This window comes from Anguilla rostrata, chromosome 18, assembly GCF_018555375.3.
Source record: "Anguilla rostrata isolate EN2019 chromosome 18, ASM1855537v3, whole genome shotgun sequence".
Taxonomy (NCBI): Eukaryota; Metazoa; Chordata; class Actinopteri; order Anguilliformes; family Anguillidae; genus Anguilla; species Anguilla rostrata.
In genome coordinates, this window is record NC_057950.1 from 19,269,373 (window position 1) to 19,286,245 (window position 16,873).

General features: G+C 43.4%; 1 protein-coding gene across 2 annotated transcripts in view; it reads right to left on the reverse strand.

The window, feature by feature from the left end:
• The window catches only part of LOC135245085 (inactive phospholipase D5-like), a 32,313-nt gene that overhangs the window by 14,870 nt on the left and 570 nt on the right, over window positions 1–16,873 (reverse strand). The window contains exons 1-2 of one of the 2 annotated variants that reach the window (XM_064317902.1): window positions 9,422–9,888; window positions 276–412 (exon numbers count right to left, since the gene is read on the reverse strand). In XM_064317902.1, the coding sequence (XP_064173972.1) occupies window positions 276–412; window positions 9,422–9,427 (143 nt within the window). In that variant the 5' untranslated portion in view covers window positions 9,428–9,888. Of the gene's footprint in view, window positions 1–275; window positions 413–9,421; window positions 9,889–16,873 lie in introns of those variants that run through there. The other variant, XM_064317900.1, reaches the window with a different exon arrangement.

A 16,873-nucleotide genomic window follows, 5' to 3' on the forward strand; every position in this document is an offset into this window, starting at 1 on the left:
GTAGTCTCTACAGCACCTGGAAAGGGAATTTACAGTCAGTGACCTTGGTTACAGGCAATCTGATTAACAAATTTTATCCAGTGTGCTGCAGGTCAAGAGTAATGCTCATCTAAAAAGAAAAACTGATACAAACTTCATTTAGGAATTAAAATAAGAAGGGACAATTATAGCATTTTAACATATGCTACAACACGTCCAAAATGTCACAATGTTACAATGGTGCAACGTTACAGTAAAACATTCAAGTCAAGCTCATAATAGGGATGTGTTCTCACTGGCAGGAAGTGCTGCAGTTTTCTTCAGTGATTCCATCCTCATCTTCTCCCCACACGTCCACTGCTGAGAAGATCAAGGCCAGCAGGACAGCGAAGCAGCAAACCAGTGCAAAGATCGCTATGCACTTCTGCTGAGACTGCAAAAAGAAAATAAACAGTCAGCTCCATGCTATTCTGTGGAGATCACGAGTTGCTCAAGGCGACAGAACAAGTGATTTCATTAGCATCTAAACAGACAGACTGAATAATCTTTTAAAGGTATGACATTACTCAAGCCTGTAGATGAGGACAAATATTCCTCTATCTTCAGATTGTTTAAGGCAAAGACCTGCCCTTCTGCACCACCGTCTGTACCGAAGAAAACCATGAAGTGAGCAGATAAAAAAGGAGAGGCATGAAGATGGAGAAGTGAACAGCACTTCCAGCACAGAAAATTCACTTTAAAAAAAATGTATACTGTCATGCACCTGATAAGCTCCTGTCTTTGTGAAAATATAATGATTATTTAAAGTCTCTAACACTGTATAAATGCATAGCATAGTGTGCCCTCCTGGACCAAAGGGGAAAAAAACGTTAAACAATGAAAAACAATGCAAAATAAATAATAAAGTATTGTTTATTATTTGATGATGCAAGACATATTGCTCACAGCAGTTTCCATTGTTCTTTTGTTATGTGTTTCCTGATAGTTTTGGTTTGTGGTCATCTATCTCCTGCTAATGACATGCTATCTAATGACATCTCCAATAATTTGAAAAATTGCATTTGCCTCATAGCCCTGCAAGCTTTTGTTTCTTCTGCTGGGTGGCAGAGCAGTCCACTATTCAGTATTGTGAGAAAAGTCATATTTTTATGGTTACTGTGCAGAATTACCGCTTGTTAATGGGGAAGACTCTCTTTTACTTACAGAAGAGCTGAGCTCAGCTGGGGGGTATATGACACCTGGGGGTGTATTCATGATGTTTGGAGTGTTTGTGGGTGTGCATGTGCTGCAGCTGGGTCCCACAGCCTGGTGCTGGCTGAGCTCCAGGGGTTTGAGGACGGGCGTTATCCCAGCAAAGGAGCCTCAGCCTCCAGCCTCTCTGTCCACCTCCGGCACCCGTCAGCCGAGCTTCCAGCTCCAGGGGTGATCGGAAACATCCCAAGCAGCGTAGGGGCTGGGACCCCCTCAGACACGGGACCGCAGCAGCATTCAGCCTGCTGGGATTGAGGGGCCTCCCTCCCCAGGACAGGGCAGCCCGTTCCACGCAGGACTCGAGCACCGCCCCCAGGAAACGAATCTCCGGAGTTAACAGCCGTCTTCACGTTGGCAGACGGCCACAGAGCAAGGGTGAAGGTCCTCCACACTTTTAAAGGGTTCCATCAGAGAGCTTCAAACACATTCATCTTCAAAATGTGTCCCATGAATCATTTTTCTATTAGGGGCACTGGCTTACACAAAGGCACAGGCTGCAAGGTGACAGGTGCAGGAAACACAAGCGCTAGCACACACCCCTCGTACTGACTCATTCAAAGCAATGAGTGGTGGGGTTGCAGCAGAAATATTGTAAATTAAGCTGTGCATTAACATGGCCATCATAATTCAGCTTGCACAACTGTCAGTTATTGAGTAAGAAGTGCTATTTGTTCGTGGAGGAGCTGGGTCTCTTGGCAGGGTGGATTCAGAACTGGCTGAGGCGACACAGCAGCATGGTCAGGTTGGGAGTGTGCCAGGTGCATATGGTTCAGTCAGACAGCCCAGTAATGCGACTGAACTGATCAATGTGACATGATTTGATCAGTCATTTAGATAGTCCATGGGGTATGGGGTAGAGTGGGATGGATTCACTGAATAATCACCAGTGTGGCTGAGCAGTCCTGGGGCCTGGAGGAGTTTCTGTCTCACACAGAATGACAGGGATGAGACATCCTGTTCACTGCCTGTTCAGATCATCATAGCCACAGACTGCACACATCTCAGTCAACACAGCAGGGAGGCAGACACATCATTACAGGTTGACAAGTCTCACCGAATATCTATACCACTAGCAGAACATGGTCACACTGGGCCCAAATGCAAAGCACACAAACGGGCTCCCCTGCCAACCACACACATACACACAATTTAATGCACACAGCATAACAGCACACACACCTAACACAACCTAATAAGTGACCATAGGCCTTTGACTGTAGCCTTCAAGCTTACAATGCCCACAAGGCTGATGACACAGTGTCAGCATTGGAGCTGTCAGTGACACAGTAGGAATGGACTGACCAGGTAGGTCTTCGAGACATTTTTGGAAGGCTCAGTTTGACCACAAAATGGCAAGACCAATTCAACCCTACCAAGTAAATAAAGTAGCTTATTCACAAATATAATCAGAACACCTGGGACGGCAGCCTAGCAACATAACCAGAACAGAATATGTTTAACATTTAATGCTATATTCACTTTTACAATAACATGCATGTGGCAAAGTTTAGGGAGCAAATAGCAATGCTAAAAACTTCCAGCATCATTTACACTGTTACTGTAAACACAGAAAGGTTAGCATCATCAATAATGGTCAGGTGCCATTGGGGCTGATTCAGAATTCAATCTGATACTGGTGCTTTTGTCATTTATGGAGGGATGACAAACGTTGTTTGTGCTGCTGGCCATAATTGAACGGTTTGATTGAACAAATCCATTTTTGCGGTAAGCAGCAGCCGACCATCTCATGGTCATTTCTGGTCGTTGCTTGTTGAAAATCTCAGAATTCTGATATGGACGCTTGATATACCCTGGTCGTGTACCAGGGTCGACAATCATTGTCATTTAGCTAACAAATAATTACCCCAAGAAATTGTAATGATGCTACACACAGATTAAGTCAACTATTATCGTTTTCTCTTAAGAGTTGAACTAATAACATTAGGGCATTTTACTGTGTATCCATTACCATAGGTAGACAGTGAGTGCTCCTGGTTAGGTATAATCTATGCACCTGTGGGTTGCACCATCAAACCCACCCTGCAAAGCCTCATACAGCTCTGTGCAGAAGGCAGACAGGAACAGTGAAGTGGAGCACTGAGGTTTTGCTGGTTGACTTCATTCACAGTTTTAATGAGAGGGGATTAGGCTGTTTCATCTACATTCTCACAAAGCTCTGATTCAGTCACCTGCCTTTATTCTGCCTGGGGGGAGGGGAGCCAACCTTCATTCTGATCTGTAACATAGTTACACATAGTTACACATAGTTATCGATTCCACTGCATCCCCCTAGAAAAAAGGTGTGTGTCACATCATCTATGCGCAGCATGCAGTCTGTGGTTCCGGGTAGGTGCACTTGGAGAGACCTGGCTGTGAGAGCTCACTGACAGACATGGTACGGTCTAATGGGGAGGGACGGGGTGTCTGTGAATGCTTGTCAGCCCATGGACGGCCCAGCCATGGCAACATGCCCCCCACAGTATACAGCACTTAACAAGCAGAAAGTTTTTTGTATTCTATATTTATGTGCTTTATGTATTCCTTGGTAATAAAAAACCAAGAGGAACACATGCATAATTTAACAGTCCTGTTTTTCTCCTTGGTGCCTTTCCTGTGAGTCTTCACAGCCAAGCCAGACTCATTCACCGACCTTGAGCACGGGGGGGGGGGGGGTCTTGGTCAGACACGCTGCATTCAGGAAACGCAGAATCGCACAATCCAATTACAGCACAAATTGTTAATTACATTTTCCTGAAGGGCCGGTTTAACTGGGCAGACGCCGCTTCTCCCGGCCCCTCGACTGACTGGAGGCATGAAGAGCAGAACCAGGAGCGCGGGACACAGGGGACTGCAGAGCTTCAGAAGACAGAGCTCCAGGCTGGTAGCACACATCCCGTCAGCTCTGCTCCGTGTTTCTTCAGTCGTTTACCCCAGTGAAAATTTGGGTTCATCTGAGGGCACTTTCAAATGAGTTCCGATCCTGAGACTGCGCTCAAACCCACTGCAATCTGCAAGCCTGCTGCTGGTGCCTGCACTAGCTGATACTGATCCGTGGCATCCAATGCCAAACAGTAATGAGAGCGGATCAGTATTTCCGGCAACACGCCATGCAAAAGGACATCCCTTTCCATTAATTCAAAACAGCCTCTGCCGGGGAACAATGGAATTTTGTTGTGCCGAAATTGGCAGGCTGTGAGTCATGTGCTGAAGGATGCATTTTGATAAGGTTTCCTATTAGAGCAGTAGCAGAAAGCAGCCTGGCCAAGTGTGGAAGGGAGAATACTGGCTCAGCCTGAGAGGAGCCATTCTATTCTCCAGCAGACAGGGGGCAGTACAAGAAACAAAAAGTCTCACCCACCGCAAAAAAGTGACTGGACCTAGGAAGTGATTTGAAAAATTGGGACTTCCCACTGAGGAAACTTAAAAAATCTTCTCATGAACAAACAAGTTTATGTTTTGCATATTAGTTGATTGTAAAAAATGTTTTTTTTTGTTTTTTTTTGTAAATTTTGTCAAGATGTTGATGTCATCGAGGTCTCGCTAGCCAACAACAGAGAATGTTGTGGAGAGCTTGTTGAAGTCTGTTGCGTAGTTTTTTAACAATATTATAAATCTGAGGATATAATATAATTTATTTACAATCAACGCATCGATTAAAAAAAGAAGTTGTGTAATTTTTTGCTCATGAGAAGATATGTTTTTCAAGATAAAGATAAAAATGCGATGAGAAGTTTTCCTCTATGGGAAATCCCATTGTTTCAAACCACTTCCTAGGTCCATTCACCTTGTTTTGCAGTGGGCGGGACACTATTATTCCACTTCAGGAGGCTGAGTATAGGCTCCACCTTGTTAGTGTAGCCTACTCCTGGGTAATGTGACCTTTCACTTGTTAATGTAAACTTCCCTTTCTTAATTTAGCTCTCTCTTTGTTAATATAGCCTTCCCCTTGTTAATGTAGCATTCTCTTTGTTAATTAATATTCAAAATGACGGTTTAAGAATGAAAAGGCTTAAGGAAAGAGTGGATCCAAGGAATTCATCTTTCACACAAAACTAAAAGAGCAAAAAATATTACATTTCTAACAGCAACTCACAAAGCACAGCAAGCCAGAATAATTGATTAATTAACCAGAGGAAAATGCAATGTACTGTACTTCAACGGTTATGCTGGGGAAAGGACCTTAGGGAAAATGAAAAATAAGTTTTCTTTAAAAAAAAAACAACTGCCAACAGAAATCTCTAAAATTATTTTGGAAACCTATATTCCCACAGCGCAACCTGCAGATATGGCTTCCTGCACACCAACACCTAAACCAAAGCAGAGGTAGGAAGAAAGAGAGAGAGAGAGAGAGAGAGTTGACTCCCAGCACACAGTATTGATTGTAGCCTGGATTCTCGAGATCAATACATCAATTAAACTTCCATTAGAAAGACATGTGAGCCGTGGCTCCAGGCACTCCTAGTGCAGAGGGAGTCCTGGGCCCATAAGCCCCTCCCACACCAGAGAGAATCGCCTCACAGGCCCATAAGCCCCTCCCACACCAGAAAGACTCACCTCACAGACCCATAAGCCCCTCTCACACCAGAGAGACTCATCTCACAGGCCCATAAGCCCCTCCCACACCAGAGACACTCACCTCACAGGCCCATAAGCCCCTCCCACACCAGAGAGAATCACATGGAAAGCATGGAAAGAGATGGCAAACTTTGCCTGACAGTGACTGCTTCAGAAGAGGACAGGATACCTTCACAGGTAGAATGAGGATGCTACCTAGAATTTTTCAATTCTATAACCCACACCATCACCATAGTAACAGGGGCTGAGGCTCATGGGCACTGTAATACTGAACAAAAAAAAACATGATTTCTCCTAAATAAAGTTGAAATATTCATAACCGAGGACCAAAACATCAATCCACCCTTGGTCGTAATCCATATTTTATAATATTGTGGTTTTTGCTTAGATTAAAATCTGCAATCTGGAGAATCTGCATCAAAAACACTTCCAGAACTCTTAGCCTCACCCACATTTTCTTTCTGTTACACTGGATCTGGTACCATGGGAAAACTCTTCTTGACCTCTATTCAAATAGCTTGGTTTCCTCCATTTATGAGCCTATGTGTTTTTTTAGCCAACGCTTGCAGTTCTAGAGAGCTGTCCGTTTCCTGCCAGAGACCCGTTCTGCACATCTGGTCAAATATCAAGTTGCCCTCAGCATGTCACTATCAACCACAAGCTCTAAGATCAGCATTTTGAAACTGATCCAATGACCTGATCGCTCCTACGATGCCCGTGAGCTTTCCAGGGATCCACGGGAGAATCCACTGTTACCTGTGAAAGTCAGACCAACCGACCTGCAGACACATGTATGAGTCCTTCCCACTCCAGCAGTGTCTGCAGGAACCCAGCAGCCATGGCCAGAGAGTGTGCTCGTCTGGGGTTTGTGGGTAAAAGGCAGGCTCGGAATAGCATGCATAGCAAAGTGACTGATATTTATTGAGGCAAAATGAGAGGGATAACATTTTATTTTACAAGAACCTTTGAATTTGTAACATGATGATCCCAATCTATATCCGCAGTGTTACATTTCAGAGTACACATAGATATTCTGATTCAAATTCTTTATTATTATTTTCTGTTCCAAAACAACCTAAAATCAATCTAGATGCGTTGCCTACAAAGTTGCAAATGCCCATGCTTATTTAAGATGATTGACAGATATTAGTCTGGTAAGATTAAGGGCAGTCATGTGAACAGTGCGAAAGACCAAACTGCATTTATATATCTCTGTTTCACGACAGTGAGTTGAGTGGGGTTCATGCTAGAAGCTGCAGTAAAACAGCATGAGAGCAAGCTCAAATTAAAAAGGCCTTAGAGCACTTAACTCTTAAATGTGACCACTTTAGAACACACACAATGTAATTCTGTCTCTTTCAGTCATTGACTGAACTTTCATTATATTTATAGCCCAGTTATTTCTCCTCTCCAAACACAGGTTGAAAGTACAGAGAGGTTCAAAAAATAGGATAACTGACCCTTAAAGGGTTCTTTTCAAATAGAGCAGGTGAGAATTTAGCACATGGGAATGAGAAAAAGTATCATTTGTCTCTCGGCCAATGGTATCACGCAGATGGAAACCTGGTTAATGTCATTACCCTGTCCCAACTTTATTGAGAGCTTCTGCCTCTCACATGGGTGCCTCAGGTATAGATTAAACTGTGTGGACATGCTGGTTATGTAGAAAACTAGCAGGCTAAACCTCTCATATGTGGGGTCATGTCACTCAAACACATTTTTCATGCTTGCACAAATGAGCCAGCACAGACTTTTTAAAAACAATTTAACACATTTAAACTTTTTTCTGTTAGCTTATGTTCACTCTACATGTTCACACATGTACTAGCTAACAGTCTGAAAAGGTCAAACAGAATATATGGATTTCAGTTAAGATCCCCCCCCCCCCCACACACACACACACACACACACCACCACCACCACAGAGTGCCTTGGGAGTACCAGACAGACCTGATATCTACAGACTCATAACATACATATTTTAAAAAATAACTCATATTGGAGTTTTCTGGGCTCTGTAAGAACAGAGGAGATTTTGTTTGGACTGTTAGGAAATACTAGTTCAGCAAACGCTTTTCTGCCAGAGATTAGACAGTGCAAACCTCATTCTAATGTCCCAGGTGACTCGAGCCCTGCAGAGCTGCTGGACACAGTCAACCTGATTTCAAACCCTTTGTGTATTCTGAAAGCAATAAACATCCATAACCTTTTAATATATTTATGCTTACAGACCCAGGTTATTGTCTGAATAAATCTCTCCTGGTACTGAAGCCAGTTCTGCAGACTACAGTACAACAGCAGCGTGATTTATGATTAGGACACATTCAGAAATATGCTGTGTGGATCCTTCTGGGAGGACATGGGGGCAGTGAAACTGGCACTTAATTGCACATAAATGTAATCAAGGAGCAACTCAAACATCCAGCGCACGCAAGTCTGACAACATCCTTAAACACTGACATTGGATGGTACAGCAGGAGCACTGACACACAGCTATGCTGATTTATGTGCTAAAATATACAGCATCGGCACTGTGAGTGCAATATTAACATCACACACACACACACACATAATCACACCTACACACACATGCACACACATACACATACACATACACACACATGTACACACACACACTCCTGCACTGTCTGTTCTCTCTGGGTCCTTTTATAAGGACCTGCTTGATGCACATTAGCAGCAGCAAGTAAGACGTCATCCAGGGCACCTCATAAGTAAAATCAGAGCAGGTTTTCTAACTGAATCCTGTTCTGCACTGTAACTGCCTGAGAGGATATTCTGAGAGCTCTGCACCCCAAAAATGTCTCTCTTCCACCAAACCCCCTAAAACACCGCACTGCACCACAAAAATGTTTCCCCATCACCAAACCCCTAATGTACCCCACTGCACCCAGAAAATGTTTCCCTATCACCAAATCCCCTTATATACCACTCTGTACCCCAAAAATGTTTCCTCATCACCAAATCCCCTCATATACCACCCTGTACCCTGAAAATGTTTTCCCATCAACAAAGCCCCAAATATACCACCCTGCACCCAGAAAATGTTTCCCCATCAACAAAGCCCCTAATATATCACCATGCACCCCCAAAAAACCTCAATATACTACACCACAGAAAGAACATACTACAAGCACTTTTCCCATCTCTCTTTCATTAAACTATGAAAGCAACATCCATGTGAAAATGAAATGATTACAATATATTTTAAAGAATATGAGTTTAGGAACAATCCAATCACTGCATCCTTTAACGTGAAAACAATTGTTCCAAATTCAGATACCCATTTAAAAAGCATTAATAGACAGTCCTATACAGACAGGCATTCAGACATTAGCAGATGCTGTGAATACTGGACCACAGCTAGAGCATGTGCTTGTGTCCCAAACAAGACTCACGCTGAGCGGGAACACAACCCAGAAACACAACATGTTAGCCAGAGAGGGAGTCAGAGGGGGTAGAACTGTTCTCCAAAACTACTGGGCATGCACATGGGATGAAAGGACAGAGTTGGAGAGATGAGAAAAGAGAGAAAAGGAGAGGAAAGGGGTGGGGAGGACAGGAATGAAGAGAGGAGATGAGAGGACTGGAGACGCACCTTCATGGTGTGGTCCTGTCCTTTGGACCCAGCGCGGTTCTCAGCTCAAGTATCCTGCGGCCTCAGACACTGTGGGAGCTGGGGCACAGGCGGCTGTGTGGGGGAGCTGTGTGGGGGAGCCCGTTTCTGCTCCCCAAAACGCCCGATCTGTCTTTCACACTGAGCGTCTGCTCCCCGAAACTCCCAATCAGTCCCTCATACTGAGCGTCTGCTCCCCGAAACTCCCAATCAGTCCTTCATACTGAGCGTCTGCTCCCCGAAACACCAGATCAGTTCCTCACACGGAGCTTCTGCTCCCCGAAACACCAGATCAGTTCCTCACACGGAGCTTCTGCTCCCCGAAACACCAGATCTCACGCTTTGTGAGACATCCAAGTGAAAATCATGATGTAAGGCACCGGAACAGGGAGCCACTAAATCTCGGACATGATGCCATCAATCCGACCGCATGCGTGTGAGTGAGAGAGAGAGAGAAAGAAAAAGAGAGAGCCCTCACACTCCTCCCTCCACTCCCCCAGGCCCCTCCCCAAACTCCTCCTGTTGGATGCGAAGCCCCTGCCCAGCGAGGAGAAGCCATGCTGGAGCCAGCGGTGAGCGAGAGTACCTGCAGTCAGGGGGGACCCTGGCGCACACGGAAATAGCCCGATGTAAAATTAGACAGCAGCGGCTGCGTTCGCTAATGCTCAGCTCGCTCAGATTTCTGCAGAATCAATTTACAACTTTGATTTGTTTATGTCATTCTCTCTTTCTCTCTCTCTCTCTCTCTTTCTCTCTCGCTCTCTCTATCTCTCTCACACACACACACACATGCACACACATATTTACATTGAGGTCAATGACAGCCTACTGTCCAAAACCAGGTCTGGAATTTGCAAGCAACCTTATAAGATACACCACAAGTTTATAATATATTTCGCCTCTGCAATTCACATGCTGCGCTGAGGAGTTTAAATGATCACTGGAGTGAGCAGAGAAGACAACAGTAAGCACAAACTCTCAATACTGTAGCCTCAGCAGGCTGAGCACAGCACGGCCTCCATTACCGCTGAAGGAGATTAAGGCAGCGGGTTCCCAGCATTATGGAGAATACACTCCAGCTCGCAGTCAGAATGGCCCAAACCTCAGCCCCTGCACAGGGCGCTGGACCCAAAGCTACAGGCCAGGGAAACCTGCGCTGTGTTTATCTTATAGCTGCTCTGCGCTTCACTGCGGAGAAGTGCAGCATCTGTTCCCCTTGCAAAGGTAAAAAAAAAAAAAAACATGACAGCTGTGCATATTTCAGTGGAGGCCTGACAGGTGGTACCAGAAAATGGGTGGAAAGATTTAAAACTCTGGGCTGTCAAGCGCATATATTTTCAGCAACACTTCACTGAACACTGGCGCTCAGGTCAAGCAGGTATTAAGCCTGGGGGAATATTATTTTACTACTATTATTTTACAGCTAAAAAACATTTGAATGGTTTCAGACAATCTTACACTGTTTAGCTTACCCAGCGGCTTAAATATGCATGCATTGACCACAAATCTAACTACTAACTAATTCATTATAATTTTTAAAATATAATTTAAAAAAAATACAATATCAATATTTATAACAATTTATAACAAAAATCTTGACAGTTTTTTCCATTAAAAGGCTCAATTTCAGTTATATTTATTGATTTGATTGTTTATTTATTTATTTATTTATTGTGGTTTGAATAAAATAATCCTAATTTTATTTCAGAGACAGTGCCCACAGTAGTCTTTGTTTGTGTGATACCTCACTTCTCCCAGCAGAAGGCGCTCCCTGTATGCTGCTCAAGTGAAACACAAGTAACCTGCTACACTCCACATAAGGTCACACACTCCATAGCAGACTCTAGATTATGCATTCTGTTATGCATTCTATATCACACACGATGTCACATACACTACATCACACACTCTATTTCACACTATATCACGCGCATGCACAGCATAGTCTATATTGGTTTATAAAACAGAAACAGGCTTATAGACTAGAGAGCATCTATCACTGTGTCAAGCCGGGACATTTTCAGGGTTTCTGCTCTGCAATGTGACCTGCCAAGCTATTCCTCTGACAGGCAGCTTCATGTAAAAGATTGCTTCCTTATATCAGTGCTGAATTTAATTTAGCAATGTTTCACTGGTAACAGGCAGGACTAAGGGAGAATCGGAATCATAGCAGTTATTCCCTGAAAAAAACAGCACATGGTCCTGTGGTTTTATAGAAAGCAGTATCAGAAGGCCAGGTCAGACGGACTGTGGCTGAACTGCACTGAGAGGCTTCTTTCAGTCTGACAGCTGAAACATTCTGCATTGTGCACAGGAAACATGTCAAAAATGTATCTGTAAAAAGGCTAATTATCTGGCATTTATCTTAAGACAGCACGCCATTTACATCTATGTGCAATTAAAAAATTTTTAAAAAGCCCCCAGAAATATGCACCTTCTAAAACAAGTATTTCATCACAGGCCTATCTTAGGCTACAGTAACGACCGGCAAGCATTTAAGGGTTTATTTCTCTTTCATAACAATAAGCTACTCCCCATAAAATCAACATCAGTTTCATTTTGGTAAAGATATTTTAGCAAGCGACTCATGGCTCTGTAAATCCTCCTAATTATACCAAGCGGTCATCCTGGATACAAGCAGCTTTACAGCAGATGCTTCATCTCCCACATCTGTGAAACTGACATCAAAAGACAGGACATGCAGGAGCTGAGAGAGAGGGGGAGAGAGAGAGAGAGAGCTCATCTCTAATGCTCCTCTAACCATCCTTATAGCACCCGGGTCCTTCCACAGGATTCTGGGAAACAGCCCTTACAAAGGGAGAGGAGGAGGAGAGGGGGAAAGGTACAGGAGAGGAGGACAGGAGGAGAGGTAGAGGAGTGGCGAACCGGAGGAGAGGTAGAGGAGAGGCATACAGTAGGAGAGGTAGAGGAGAGGAAGAGAGAGGGAGAGGTAGAGGAGAGGAGGACAGGAAGAGAGGTAGAGGAGAGAAGGAGAGGGAGAGAGGTAGAGGAGAGGAGAAGAAGAAGAGAGGTAGAGGAGAGGAGGACAGGAGGAGAGGTAGAGGAGAGGAGGACAAGAGGAGAGGTAGAGGAGAAAAATAGAGGTAGAGGAGAGAAGGAGAGAAGGAGAGGTAATGAAGAGGAAGAGCCACACAACACCTCTCATCCTTTCCACAGGCAGGACCTGTATGACCGATCATCAGTACCTGGTCCCATGGCAGCAGATCTCAGTGTTAAAATAGCTTCTCCCGTATTTAGATTTTTACCAGCATGAAGACATATTTTATCACTGCTCTGACCACGAGTCCTACATGCCCCAGCGACCTCTAATTACGTCACCTTCACCGTGTACACGGCCAGAAAATCTGACTCGTTATGTGAATAACAGACATGCTGTATTAGTAGAAGATACCTGATAAACCACAGAGGAATTTCAAACCCAAAATGAAGTAACCTAAGTACCTGTAAGCACTCATCATTTAGGAGATATCAGCAGATTGCCATTTCGATCACTGTTAGCAGTGATGCCCCAGGTCTGCTTCATTTGAGCAGCCAGTAGTTGCGGTGAACTCTACTGAGAGCAGAATACAAGGCACTTTTTAATAATCTCAATAGAGTCATTAAGGAGGCAAAATATGTTTACTGGAATCATATCAATGTTCCACATCAAAATAGTAAGTGCAAAATCAAGTCTGATAGAGCAGTTTTAACTCCAAGTACAGTTATTCCCTGTCAGACTTGTATAAACTATTGTGTTAACACTAATAATCTTGTTTTAAATAATAATAATAATAATAATAATAATAATAATAAAGTTATAATAAAGCTATGTTTTAGAAGAATAGTCTTATTGCACTATTGAGAAACTACACTGTATATGCACCATTGTGAGAATGTCGTTTCCTAAAGTTTCTAACCTTGCACGTTTTGATTGCTTTTGAAGTTTCTCTTCCACATTTAATAAAAGTGGATTAGATCACATTCTGTGGAACTGTGTATGTAGGTATCACAGGGTATAACGTAATAACATTACAGGCTGTGGAGATTTAGCAGGATGTGACAAAGCCCCAAAAGGCACATACACTCCATTGTTCCTTTAAACTCTTTCTCAACAATAAAAAGGACACAAATAAACCTGCAGTAATCTCACGGTAACACTGTTGCTGGGTAAGATTTAGTGTGATCATTCTGCAGCTTTATGAGATTTTGAATTTATGACATCATTATTCCATCATAATGAGTTTGATATACATCATGCCATTAACGTACCTTCACCATGAGAACCTCCACTGTTGATCTAGGCAATAATCTGAAGGCCAAATCTTATGATATGAACAACATTAAACATTAATTATTAAAATACACGGCAATAATAAAATAACATGGTCTCGCTGGAAATAAAAAACACAGAATATTATATTATTGCTGTGGGAACATGGTGGAAAATATTATTTCAACTCAGTCAGTGTAGCAAGACCCAGCAATCTATGCAGCACAAGCTCTTGTCCAACAAGAAGCTACTGCCCTAAACCAGGGTTCTGCAGGCCTGGTCCTGGGGAGGCACAGGTTATACTGGTTTTCCTAGTTTCTCTGCACTTAATCCATTAGAGGAGTCGATTACAGTTAACTCACTGCTCCTGGTTACTTGGGTCTCAACTGGGTGTTGATTTTAAGGTGAAAGCAAAAACCAGCAGAGCTTGTGGCTCTCCAGGACCAGGGTTGCAGACCACTACCCTGAACAAACAATATTTAACTGATAAATACATGTGTTAAAAAGTTACATTTCTTAATGAAGCAAATACCCATGTTATGTATGCACTGAGTGTCTTTAATTGGTGGTTTATGACAGAACACCGTTCTGCAATTGTGAAAAATTCTAGTATCTAGTGATTACTGTGAATAACAATACGATCAGCAAAATATTTGATGACATGATTCAAAATGACAATCATGTACTGAATTGCTATCAGAATATGTAATGTAACAATAGGCATTTGGGTTGTGGTTACATTTTTATCTGTGAATTAATTAAACAGGCAGCACTGAGTGGATCTGGCTTGGTTTAATAAATCATGAATCATGCTGATTTAATATTCTGCGGGAAATAACAAGGATTGATAATAGTAATAATGCTAATAATAATCCCTGAATAATGCTGCTGATCCTGCCTCTTGCTTCCTGGCCTGGATGGAACATGTGTTCCATCTCAGCGTTATCACAGCGTTATGATCCGCTGATTTACCTCTTGTTCAGCTGCCAGATGGCCAGTTTCTGCATTGACCTTGTACGTGAGTGAGCCATGTGTTCCATACGGCCCCAGCACAGTGGCACTTTCAGATCAGCTGCACAGGACTCACTCAACAGTTATTCAACTGGATTCCAGAGGGGGGGACCTTCTGAGGTTATTACGGAGATTCTGGTGTAGCTCATTAAAAGCGCAAGATATCTGGGGCTAATCAAAGGGTAGCTGTCAGTTCTGAATAGCCTAGATCCATTGTAACAAATCAAAAATCAGGCGGAATTTATTTGGGTCGAAACGCATTCACAGTGATGCACACAGAATAATTAAAGTTAAAGGTGAAAACCGCCGTTCATTAGCCTTGCTGGAGAGCTGTACTGCAGTTGCTCTGTGTGATTAATGAATGAGTCAGCAGGAGAGCATGCAAACGCCGCTCAATGAGACCTAATGTGAGTATACGGCTGCACTTTTATTTCACAGCATGAATGTGCTTGTGTTCCGAATAAGAGCTGCAGTTTCCTCACATTGACCAGCTCTCTGAATTGACCATAAAGCTGATATGGGTGCATATCACATGATGTTGGTGAAACATTTTAGTTAATGGTATATATCACAGCTGCCATTTGGTCTTTCTGCTTGCTGCATAAATGCATATTTTACTCCAAACACTGGCAGAACATGTAAAAATGAAACTCCTCTCTGCATTTATAACTGGTACTTACTTTACTTCTGAAACATCTACCTGATCCTTTCAATAGTTCTACAGGATGTAAGATATTAATTTGAAGAGCCATGAAGAAAGTAAGACAGTGCGTGCGAGAGAGAGAGCTCTTATTTATGCAACTGGACACCAATCTCACTATCTCGTGTCCCCTCAGGACCCCCCTGTCCCAGCAGCGGCGGCAGGTCCAGGGGTCAGAAAGTAAAAGTCCTGCCATGTGATTCTTCTACCCATAAATTCAGCAAGCTGATTTCTCAAATTATTTCAACCTCCTGGCTGAAGAACTGTGTTAATTAGCAAATCCATGTGATTGGAAGAAAATACAGGGGAGTACTTTTACTTTCTGAACCTGGATTTTCCTTCTCTGGCTACCAGTTAAGTGGTAGTATGAAAGAGAGAGAGAGATGTGCATTAGCAGCACTTTAGAAGGAGTGAGAGAGACGTGCATTAGCAACAGTTTAGCAGGAAGTGTGAGACTGACGTGCATTAGTGCCAGTTTAGCAGTAGAAGTGAGAGAGACGTGTATCAACAGCAGTTTAGCATGAGTGAGAGACATATATTAGTGGCAGTCTGCGGGAGAGAGAGAGAGATGTGTGTTAGCGACAGTTTACCGTGACTGAGAGAAACAAGCGTCATGGCAGTTCAGCAGTAGGACTAAGAGAGACGTGCGTTTGCAGCATTTTAGTGCCACAGGTTGGTATGGCACCGAGGTCCTTCAAACCCAAAGGAATGAAGCGTGCTCCATGCCTCAGCATTAGTCCATTAGTGCAGCTCTTCAGACCTCATCATCATGCCTGAAAACTCATGTGTTTAGTCGATTGGAACATGACCAGATGGAGCATCACCAGACATAATGAAAGCAATCATTCTGTTTGCCCTGTGAGGCTGTGGTCTCCTCAGCTAATCATATCATTCTGTTTGCCCTGTGAGGCTGTGGTCTCCTCAGCTAATCATATCATTCTGTTTGCCCTGTGAGGCTGTGGTCTCCTCAGCTAATCATATCATTCTGTTTGCCCTGTGAGGCTGTGGTCTCCTCAGCTAATCATATCATTCTGTTTGCCCAGTGAGGCTGTGGTTTCCTCAGCCAATCATATCATTCTGCTGAGATAAATGATCATGCCAGACATGTGCTCACATGTTGAACAACATTATATAAACAGGTAAATAACAATTTAAATGTTTTTTTAACAGTGTGTCACCTTACCCAGGAGTGTTCAGTTGTGTGTAGCAGTGTGTTCTAGTGTTCAGCAGTGTGTAGCATGCAGCAGTGTTCAGTGGGTAATGCAGGATACGGAATTCCCTCAGTATGCAACACAGCCTGTTCACTGAGAGCAGTTCTCACTGTTCCACTTGTAGCACCACCCCCCCCCCCCCCGCCCCCGGCCTCCCCCCTTCCAAGTTCACCAGCATGGAGCCAACAGTTTGTCCTATGTGACTCCAGCTAAAAACCAGGAACAGACCTAGTACAGATGAG